At 35.3% G+C, this 12,019-nt stretch overlaps 1 protein-coding gene across 2 annotated transcripts; it reads left to right on the top strand.

Annotated features, from left to right (window-relative positions):
- The first annotated feature begins 5,683 nt into the window (after positions 1-5,683).
- On the top strand, positions 5,684-8,284 carry LOC104093767 (uncharacterized). 2 transcript variants are annotated; one of them, XM_070185774.1, is made up of 2 exons: positions 5,684-5,853; positions 7,382-8,284. In XM_070185774.1, the coding sequence occupies exons 1-2, from the start codon at positions 5,841-5,843 to the stop codon at positions 8,071-8,073; spliced, it is 705 nt and encodes a 234-aa protein (XP_070041875.1). In that variant the 5' UTR covers positions 5,684-5,840; the 3' UTR covers positions 8,074-8,284. The 2 variants fall into 2 exon arrangements, with proteins under 2 accessions (XP_070041875.1, XP_070041874.1); XM_070185773.1 differs by having other exon boundaries at positions 7,293-8,284.
- Positions 8,285-12,019: the final 3,735 nt, after the last annotated feature.

Below are 12,019 nucleotides of genomic sequence, written 5' to 3'. Positions count from 1 at the left end.
AGAGAGCTACGAGAATTCTTGGATTAGCAACGGAATCCATACGAAATTATATTGCGTAATAGCAACGGAATTTTTCGATTCCAAGGGAGTACGGTACAATCTTTCTCAGGAATATCATACGGATTTTTCCTACTTCGATCCGTTGTCACGTGTTATCACAATTGACGTGTGTTAGAGGGATTGTTAAGAGAATCGGCTCGGGTATGTTAAGGCTATCCCTACTTTCTTTTTGGCATGATCTATACGACACAAACGGAACGAGCAAATGCACGACTTCCATAAATGACTCTATTCATAGAAATATTAGGGGTGTCTATATTCTTGATTCCCCATGTGAATTATTATTATATCTTTTGTTCATGGGTCTCAAAAAAATACGTATTTGATAAAGTCTATCCGACATGCATATTATTTTTATGACATTCCGAGAAATCTTATTAACGTATTTCTTATGCATTTCATGCATTTATACATATACATTGACCCGTGACCATATGGTGTTATATACGCGTATATATGTATATATATGTATATGTGATATGGGAAAAGGTTACGACGTTATATACGCACCACCACCTGATCAGCTGATATACGTTGATGATTTGCCCACAGTGGCCGAAATGATATGATGGGATGCCCTCATAGGCTTGATGATGTTATGAACGCATATACCTATGCATGGTATGATATTTATACGCATGTGCATGACATTATAAAAACGAAATGATTCACAAAGCTATGCAGACGTACATGTCGAGTCTTTTACTCTATGTTTCTCTCGTGTCTATTACTTACTGATTTTTATTCCTTATATACTTAGTACATTATTTGTATTGACATCCCTTTTGTATGGCGACGCTGCGTTTCATGCACGCAGGTCTCGATAGGTATGTCGAGAGTCCTCCAAGTAGGCGATCAGCTCAGCGGAAGATGTTGGTGCACTCCATTTGCTCCGGAGTTGCCTGTTTGGTCAGTATAATTTAGATGTGTATTGTTTGGTATGGCGGAGCTCTGTCCCGACCTTTATGATAATTATGTATTCTTGGAGGCCTGTAGACAGATGTTATATACGTAAAAGATTGTATGGCCTTGTCGGCCTATGTTCAGTTTACGAGTAGTTATTTTGGTCTTAGAGGCCCGTATGTCTTATGTATAAGTTGGTATTACATATTGTATTCTACTTATCTCACGGTAGCCTCTCCGGCTCAGTTATCTATGATAATATGATACGAAAAGATATGTTATGTTGGTACTCGGTTGAGTAAGGTACCAGGTGCCCGTCGCGGCCCATCGGTTTGGGTCATGACAAAAGTGGTATCTGAGCAGTTCTATCATAGGAAGTCTACATGCCGTGTCTAGTAGAGTCTAGTTTATGGGTGTGTTGTGCACCACACTTATAAACATGAGGCTATAGGGCATTTAGGACTGTCACTCTTTCTTCTTACTCTATATCGTGTGGTAGAGCTCAGTTGTAAGAACTCAATTTCCTAAACACTATCTTATTCATAATACGATGATGCCTCAATCCAGAAAGACGGTTGGTAATAGATATAGTTGTGGAAGAGTTGAGTCTGAGGAACTTAATTTTTGAATCATGCTTATGATGGATAACTATGAGGTATTCAACAGATCATGTGTGTAATAAGATGTGTAAGCTTCTTGATAAGGATCTCTAAGGCAAGAATGTCTATCCACTCTTACGGTAAAAATGAATAAGAGAATAAATCGGAAGGTAGACACAAATTTCAGCAAGTAAAAGAAGCAAGATGAAAAAGGGTACGAGCTACCCAGCTAATGAAGATTATCGCAGAGAAATATACGTATTTTGAGTTACCTTCAACAATAACAGAGGTATGTACAATTGGCCACACCCAACTTATTTATGCCCTATGGGGGCTAACAGAATTAGTATACGAGAAGGCAGGATGTCAGGATCTAGCTGGGGTTAGGGTAACCCAAAATGGTTGATGGATTGTTAGCATTAGCTGACATTTACAAAGGATATTGCAAATATGCTAATAGATCTCCTTTTAAGACACCCAGAGGGTGCACTCTAAAATAGTACAGCTATATATGAATACTACAAAGACAGAAACTGAAAGCCTTGAAGGGATAAATATTACCTTAGTGTAGCTCCCGTCCCTAGTAGGGAGAGAATGTTAGGCAACCCGAAGAGCCAGTAGATGGAGCAAGGGGAACTAAAAGAAAAATAATGTCTTGTTGAAAATTTCAGAATAGAGTGATAGACATAAATGTTAGCGGAAAATAAGAAGAGAGTCAATGAAACATTATGATTAAGATATGATACATGGATGGCAACGATAGCTTAAAAAGATGACAATGTTACAGAGTCTATAGTCAAGTGAAGGAAACGACGAGAGGTGACATGCCTTGAGACAACAAAATAATATAGGCCATAAAGTTATATCCTCATTTCGAGAAATAAGCTCGTGACTCCAATGCGACTATCAGAAGGAAAAGTTAGACTCTAGAGTAATAGAAATCAGTATGGGCTGGGGAACGAGATAAACTAAACATAAAATAGGGACTGAGTGAGTTGATAATAGTCGGTATCGTGAGAATTTCAGATTTCGTTTCGGTGATAATAGAATGGACAACAGAAGAAGATTCATGAGAAATTCAGAGAATGGTCATTTAGGAAGACGCTTCCCTAAAGCAAGCAATGTGAGCAAAGTTAAGCTTAAGGGACTGTATGTGCCAGTTATACTAAGTGTCACCCTCGTGAGTAAGGAATTTTATTATCCTTAATACAGAAGGATTACCGCAAGGCGAGTAAGGGTCATCGATGATAGGCAAGGACGCCAAAGATGAAAAGGTAAAACATTTATAGATAAGTCGTCATAACTCCAACTCTCAGTACCCCCCTAAGGGAGGGGGGGATATAGAGTGATGTGGCGTTAAGTCAGAATTAAGTGATTATAGTAATTATGGAATGGTAAAGGAAGGATGCGATAAAAATGAGATTGAACTTATCCAAATCCTACAGATATGCTACGATTCCAGAACATTATGCAAGCACGACGTCAAGGAGAGGAAGTAAGGTTTTCGGCTCGGGATTTTATTTAAAAAAAAAAAAAAGAGCCAGTGCGAGAGGTAAGTTAAGACAAAGGAAATAACCCAGAAAAGTTTACGTGGAATATTGATATGAGAACGAGCCAACGAGCAGTTAGCAGTTGAATCAGGAAGAGCCTAGTTATGGCCAGACATGTGGTTACACACGAATCAGCACATTGTGAAAGATAAACATAGTAAAATCCAATATAGTGAATTCAGCCTCGTAGTAATGTCATTATAATACTTGAGATATATTCAGATAGGAGTCAGGGTAGTTAAAGGTACCGTATGAATATTACGAGAATAAGAGAGAGTGCCACTAGGAAGACAGTCAAAATATTAGTTAAAAATCAGCCCTACAAGTATAATGGCACGGAGGTAATTAACTACGGATAATTATAAGCAAGGAAGGACATCAAAAGGTCTGTCGGGTATACGATGCAATAAGCTCGCAGCTTTACAAGAGTCAAAAAGTCCTCCCTGAGTACTAAAACAAAAGACTAGATAAGGGAATAAGGAAGAAGGCTTCAGCCTAAACATAGTGACCTAAAGAGGAAATGGACTTGTAACAACAGTCTTACCACAACATTGTATACATTCCATAAGAAAGTGGCACCTATCGTGGCTAATGAACGAGAAGTAAAATCAGAAGTGATATTCAAGATCACATGAGTTGTATGGAATTCAATATGTGTTGGCACTAAGGTAAGCTAAGTATGCACGCAACAAGGGGCAAGAAGACCATGAAAAGTAATTGCTTACATTTAACGAAAGCTGAGAAGGAACAGAAAGAATTATTCGATTAATAGTCTAGAGTTAGTTACGTTATGAACGCACTTAAGAGTTCGGAGTTTTATACATGCATCATATATGTTGACATTCATACAGCCGTAGAAGACTCCATTATAAGTTAAAAGAAGGAATTGAGCCTAGGGCATAGGCAAAGGATTGAGTCGTTAGAAGATTGTATCATGGATATTCCATAATGCCCATGAAAGGCTAAAGTAATAACTAATACCAAGAGTCACAGATCAGAAGATAACTTAAGCCTACATAAAGGCCAATCAGAAGGAAGAGAAAACTAAAGAGTTACATTAACCAAGTAAATCAGGAGTCTGATTATTTGACCCAGAAAATTATAGAAACCGTCATTGAGAACATTGCAGGATCACTCTTAATATCAGAGGTACAAGAGAGAAAGTACAACAACCATATTCTATAACGGCCCTATGATAAAGCCAGTTGGAAAAGTACCAGCCTCATAAGAAGTCAGTACGAAGCTCCCACCTGATAGTGTATGCACCAGAGGTACAAGTATTATAATAGAGCTTCGAGTTATGGACGTGAATTATACTTATGTGGGAGAGAGTCATGAAACAGATAGAAGGTACGATGCAAGAATTTAAGGTAGTAAGGTAAAGGTGAACAACGTACGAAATACTCAAATGTAGAAAGTTATGAATAGTCCATACTTCAGATAAAAGGCTAAAAGCGCGGGGATTCAATATTCAGAAATGATAGCGGCATTGTCAGTAGCATATCTTCCAGCCTATGGTTTTTAGGTATCGAGAGATCTAGTTAAAAAAGTAAAAGAAGAGTTTGGGACCATGTGATGTCTCGCTTGATGTTCCAGAATAACATAAGGAAATCTACGATGCAAGCAAGTTGAAGAAAGGTTGCGAGTAGTATAAATGAATATGTGTAGGTCGCAAGCTAAAGTATGGTAAAACGACAAGGTTTTAGGAAGACATGAGTAAGGAAAAGAAAGGACGAGTAAGAAGGTGATGTGAATGGATAAGTCCTCAGGATTAAGCCCATGAAAATAAGAGAGCTGATGGCTTCTCTAAGTTATAGAAAGCTCGGGATAACTTGAATAAACGCAAAGGAGTCTAAGACTAGTAGCATTTAAAAGAGATGGAATGCTGCCATGAGAATAGAATAAGGGTGTAATTGTGATAAATGAAGGATGACGTTTGGGCCTTCGATTGAGTAATGATTTCATGAAGTGTACATGATTAAAATACCCACGTAAGGTAAACCACATTGGGATGCTATGAAAAACGGTTATGGAAGTATAGTATCGTATCACCCTAAGTGGATCAGGAAAATCACTTCAAATGTTCCACGATGCAATGTGCGCCCTAGTGATTACGTAAGCGGTTTCAAGTTATTAGTGGTAAATTGTAGATCAATATTGAGGTGAATCAACAATGGATGGACAAAAGTCACAAAGTATGAGATGAGATTAGGCCATCAGTCTTAAGATGAATAGTAATGAAGAAGCGTTAAAAGACTTAGATTTATACCTATTGTTATAGAAGGGTGTAAAAAGCACATATTTGTTAACTTCAAAGTGCTCAATAGTTATCAGTCACAATTGAGATGTTTAAATGAAAAATATGACAATTTTAGGGGGCTAATATGCATTTGACGCTTTTGTTTTTGGTGTTTTTCTCTACGAAGAAATATCGTGTATATGCTTGTTTATAAGCACATTTCGCTCAACACGATGTCGTTTTATCTGACAGATATCTTTCACGACACCGTTTTGATTAAGTTGCATAATTGGCTCTCGCATAAATGTAACATTTTCTACGCTTAGTACCTTAGCTAGGGTTTCTCCTATTCTTTTCTCTGCGTTGTTCCGTCGAAGGTGGCACTCTAGGGTTCATTAGCAAAGCTTCAAATCGACTCAATAGGTTGAAATTTCATATCCTCATCTAATCAGCTTCAGATTTTTTTCAACGAAATTCTCAGAGCTATGTATGGATCAAGAGGGTAAGTTTACCTAATTCCATTTTGTTTGATAAATTAAATGCTTTGCTGATGATATGAATTGGGCCATTAATTTTGTTTAGGCGATTTCCCCCCTATTCGATGCACGTTTCGTAAATTGTTTGACTACTGCTTGATTTTGCGATTGATCGTGTAACTTACTTTAAAAGATAAATTGTTGTTATAGAATGAAATGGCTCAAATAGAGCAGAATGGATATATAGGATTCATATCAAACATGAGAGGCGGATGTAGCCCTAAAATTACGGGTTTGGCTTAGACTCTGTATGTGATGTAAAATTCACTAAAGAAGTATAAATAATAGATTTTGAACCCAGTAAATCAAATTGGTTGTGATTGAATTCGGAACTCGAACCTTTGATGTTCAAATCCTGGATACGCATCTGTAATACCGTCAACCCTAACTAGTTTGGAATGAGGCTTAATAGGTTGTCTGGATTTAAGCCTGTAAACAGTAACTGAGGCTTCCTTATTGGGTGGAATGGGAAGCTTGAGAAATCTTTGATTTAATTCTTTCCTTCCCCTTATCAAAGAATGGGGTGAGGTGACTTATATTCGTGTCTCTCTGTTGCTTATTCCGTGTTTGACATTTGAGCTTTTAGAAGAAATGTAATAATAATTTGTTGCATTAAGATTCCTTTTCTTTTTTCTCAACCCATGAACTGTAAAAACAAAATCTTTGATATTTACAGTTCTCATAGTTATCGGACCTTTAGGGTGTTTTTGATAGAGTAATAACAATTTGTTAAAATAAGATTTTCTTTGCACTTCTTAACAGAAGAACCATAAAAATAAAATCTTTGACCTTTTCAGTTCTTAAAGTTATCAGACTTGTAGGGGGCTGCGGAAAAGTTATAAAAATTTGCAAATGAAGATTCTCTTTACTTTTTATCAACATAAGAACCTCATAAATGAAATCTTTGACCTTATAAGTTCACATAGTTATCACATTTTTTAGGGGTTTGTGCTACCACTGTGAATTTCCTGATTTCTAGAGTTTAAGTTACATAGTTAGACTCCCTCTGCCCTAGAATTTTTGGTGATTTTTTCCCCTGAGGCAATATTCCCCTTCTGATGGAAAGCTGGAAGATTTTTTAGTTCAAAACGTCTATTGATGTGGTTAACTGGTTATGTGCGTTATGTGGGTGAATTTGCTTGTTGCCAGAGATTTTGAACTAGAAATGGACAGAAGAAAGTTTATGTGTTGGGCATAATCCTGACAATCTCTCTCTTATTTACTATGTTCATTTCTGTGGTAATTTGTTATTATGTTTTTTGGGATGCATGTGATGTTATGATTTTCTTTTTAGAATAAGTGGTATTGGAAATTAGGTTGTAGGAAACATATGGGTTGGGCTTGGTTTTATTAACAAGGTTGAGTGGGGGATTTTTCCTTTTTTTTTGGGTATGAATAATTGAAGGGCAATGTTGGGGAGCGGGGGGGTTTCAGACGGGTACGAGATCGGCTCAAAGAGACCAAGAATGATGGAATCAAATCCCTACTTCGCAGTGAGCAGCGGTTCAAGTGGTTATCACCAGCCTTATGGCTATGGAAGCAGATTTCAGCCCTCCGGATTTCCTGTTGTTCGTTTGAGGGGTCTTCCATTCAACTGCAGTGAAATTGATGTTTACAAGTTCTTTGCTGGTCTGGATATTGTTGATATTTTCCTGGTCAACAAGGACGGACGGTTCACTGGGGACGCTTTTGTTGTCTTTGCTGGTCACATGCAAGTTGATTATGCTCTTCAAAGGGACAGGCAGAACATGGGGAGGAGATATGTGGAAGTTTTCAGCTGCAAGAAGGAAGAGTATTACGAAGCTATAGCCGCTGATGTGAAGGAAGGAGGTTATGATTATGAATATCGTGCTTCCCCTCCTCCATCTCGACCAAAGAGATCTATGAACAAAGATCAAATGGAATACACTGAGATACTGAAATTGCGAGGTCTCCCATACAGTGTTAGAAGAACAGATATTGCCAGGTTTTTCGGTGAGGAATTCAACATTTCAGCTGACAAGGTACATATTGCGTACCGCCCCGATGGAAAAGCTACTGGAGAGGCTTATGTGGAATTTGCCTCTGCTGAAGAGGCCAAGAAAGCTATGTGCAAGGACAATATGAAGATTGGATCTAGGTACATTGAGCTATTTCCTTCACATCCAGATGAAGCTAGACGAGCCGAGTCAAGGTCACGACAGTGATGCTAATTATTTCTGGCGGAGCATTTTTAGGCATCATATATTTCGTCCACCTCTTCTCTTGGGGATATTGTAGCAGTTGTTAAAGATTGTTTTCCTTTGCACCCCCCCCCCCCCGGGCCCCGAAGTATGTTTTCCTAGACAAACTGATATCGGACAGCTGTGTAAGTTGTGGTTCTCACTCTCGGATATCTTAGTTGTGGGTTTTGCTTAATTTGCTTTGAACTCTTCTCCATCCATTGATTTTCTATTTTTGAATTTTCTTTTGGTTCTTATGAGAATGGGAAGGACTAATTTTGATTACTTCCAAGTTCCAACAAAGTGCTATAATTTTTGCCTTGGGCGACAGTCTCATCCCCCAATAAGTGGTCCTTTTTATGGTGAATAGAATAGTATAGCTTACTATAGAATATGAAATGCACCACTCAGTATTCCAATGAGGGTTGTGCGTTGGTTGGAATTTCTTCACCCTTATTCCTTTCCCGAGATTTACTGTCTCCCGATGGTGCATTTTATTTCTAAGCATTTTAGCTACAAAAAGAAACATAATGAGCTAAGCACATCGACAGTTCACTATTCAAACTTCTACAAAGAATACTAGTATAGTTTACTTTACAGAGAAACCACAATCTTTACAGAAAACCTGAAGCATCCTTTCACATTATCAGTTGTTGACAACTTTGCCATACACATACACATGACTGCAGTGTACATAGGTCATGTTGGTTCATATTTTTTATTTTTTAATTATCAAATAAATGGTATTGGGTTTTTAAATTTATAAACCAAATCAATAAAGTCGGGTTTTTAAATCTCGGGTTTTCGGGTTTTTTTCGGGTAAAGTCTTCATAGCATAAAATATGTAACTTGTGCTCAAAATATTTCTTAAGTCCTAGTAAAATACAACTATATAATGTGTTTTCCAAGAAACTAACACAATAATATGAGATAAGTCATAGCATTATACTAAAATATTCAATAACAAAGATAAAATAATAAAATTACATAAAATAAATATTGCTAATTAATAAGCTATAATGAAAATAATCTAAAAATACTATATAGATTATGCTAAAATAAGTATAGCTAATAAATATTAATATTAATTACATAACTAAACACTAAAGAAAAAAATAAATTAAGTTATGCATTTGTTAGCATTAGTATTGATTTGAACTTTGTTTGAATTACTACATTTATGGGATATAAAATTTATTTACCATTCAAGAATGTTAAGTCTAAATTTGAAATAATACGTTAAAAGATAAAACTGTGAAAAAGTTTAAGAAATATTTATAAATTATATTACAATAAATATTTATATATATAAAATATTTTTAAAAATTATATAAATATACTATCGGGTTGGTTTGGTCTCGATTTGACTTTTTTTAGTTAAAACCAAACCAAACCAATTATGGTCGGGTTTTATTTTCCAATACCAAATCAAATCAAACCAAACCACATCGATTTTTTTTTCCCGATTTGACTCGAATTATCGATTTGGTGCGATTTATCGATTTTATTTGTACACCCCTACATATATACGATACAACGACAAGGTCTACTTTTTCTACTCAGTGGAATATGCTTCAAGAATTGTGTAACAAGTAGTAGAATTTATAATTTATTTAACCGTGTGGGAAAAAGGCATCGCTTTTGACAAAAAAAATGTGTCCTTTGAATCTTGCTAGGCAATTGCCTTTTATCCACAAGAGAGTCTCAGGTGCTCATAGTATGTGTTTTCTCGGGAGGTTTTAAGAGAAAATCAACATTCTTATTTGTCATATTATATATTTCAACATGCTATCATAGCGCACAGAAAGGTTTTGGTTCGAGTTCTTACCGCCATGCAATATCAAAAAGAATTTTTATATACATAGATCATGAAAAAAATCAAATTTAAGTGAAAGTGTATTCTCTCTAATAGAAGGAAAAATAATAAGCTTGTTGCGGTGGTAAGTTAAGTTCAAATTTTATTAATCATGGTATTTGGTCCTTTTTTCCCCCTAAGGAAAAGCTAAGTCTGTAAAAATTTTCCGAACTTTGGAAAATTTCATTTCTTTGGAGAAACACTTGACTTTTTTCCCCCCTCCAAAAACCAATCAGTAACCTTGGTCTTAATAATTTTTTCTCTTTCACATTAAAAATTGGGCAAAGGTCCAAATATGCCCTTGTACTATTTGAAATTGAGCACATTTGCCCTTCGTTAATACTTTAGCTCAAATATGCCCTTACCGTCACACAGTTGGTCCATATATGCCCTTAGAGTTACACAGTTGACCCATATATGCCCTTTTCGAAACGGAATTCACCCAAACTAATTAGCTCTTTCGTTAATTGTATTAAAGTGTATTACAAACACTATTTCCTTTTTATTAGTACTTTTTTCTTTACCTTTCTCCTTTCTTTCTTCTTTTTTCTTTTCTTCTCTTTTTTTTTTTCCTTTTTCTTTCCCCCTTATCCGTTTCCTCAATTACTGATGTATTCTCCATTTTCGTCACCAATTTCACTTGACAAAACTCATGAATTCCAATTACTAAGAAAATTTTCCCATAAGGTAATCAAGTTCCAATTTCACTAGCCCTCTAAATAAACAAAATTAAATTGTTCCAAAAATTATGGTTTAAACTTTAAAATAATAAAAATATCTCAACCTTTAACAATACTCAAAAGACCAAAATATTTAAATTGTTTTCAGAAAGATAATTTAATGATTAAAATCCTAGAGTTCAAGTTGTAGTGTTATAAATTTGAGTTGTTAGTCTTTTTTTATCTTTTTTCAGCCGGACATTTTCTATTTTTTTAATTAACTATGTAAATTAGGGGTGTATATGGAACGGGTTGGTTTGATTTTTATCAAAATCAAACCAAACCAATTATATCAGTTTGGATTGTTCGGTTTTGTTGGATTTTTCGAGTTTTTTATTACATAAATATTATTTTAATCTTACATTGTTAAATTTTTTAGAACTAAATATATGTTCAGTAAAAATTAAAAAATTGACAAACATATGATCTATTAAAATATACTTATGCGAGAATTTTCTTAATAATTGGAATTCATGAGTTTTGTCAAGTGAAATTGGTGACGAAAATGGAGAAGACATCAGTAATGGAGGAAATCGGATAAGGGAGAAAGAAAAAGGAAAAAAAAAAAAGAGAAGAAAAGAAGAAAGAAGAAAGAAAAGAGATAGGTAAAGAAAAAATGTACTAATAAAAAGAAAATAATATTTGTAATACACTTTAATACAATTAACGAAAAAGCCAATTAGTTTGGGTGAATTCCGTTTCGAAAAGGGCATATATGGGTCAACTGTGTAACTCTAAGGACACATATTGACCAACTATATGACGGTAAAGGCATATTTGAGCTAAAGTATTAACAAAGGACAAATGTGCTCAATTTCGTATAATACAAGGGCATATTTGGACATTTCCATAAATTTTTTGATAACGGAACTACGTACTATAGTTACTAGTCAATTGACTAACCTTTCTTGGTCCTCCATAATTATGAACATTTGGACTGCTTGACTTTGAGCCAAGAAATTGAACCTGAGTTACTAAGTAGTCATTGTTATGCCTTTCTTCACGTAAACTAAACAGGGGAAATAATTTTGTATCACCAGGATTATCGTGTGATGAATAGGATTCCTACATTTTTAACCACAAATTTCATACTCAGGCTTTAACAGAATTTGATTAATCCTACACTACCGATATATAAATAAATAAATAAATAAATAAAAGTGACTACTGTATATAGATAGTGACGGGAAAATGGAAATTTGAGTAATTTGACATTACGATCTTATATTCCTTTTGGAGTTTTGATGAATTGCTAGGCAATGATGAAAGTTGTCAACCTGTCATATATTCCCTAGTTAATTGACTATTCATTCATTTTTTTTTTCCAATGGAAGAGATTTAATGACGTCGAAAAAGG

This window comes from Nicotiana tomentosiformis, chromosome 9 (genome assembly GCF_000390325.3).
Source record: "Nicotiana tomentosiformis chromosome 9, ASM39032v3, whole genome shotgun sequence".
NCBI classification, from domain to species: domain Eukaryota; kingdom Viridiplantae; phylum Streptophyta; class Magnoliopsida; order Solanales; family Solanaceae; genus Nicotiana; species Nicotiana tomentosiformis.
Note: the sequence above shows the minus strand (reverse complement) of the source record. Positions and strands in the feature narration are given on the sequence as shown.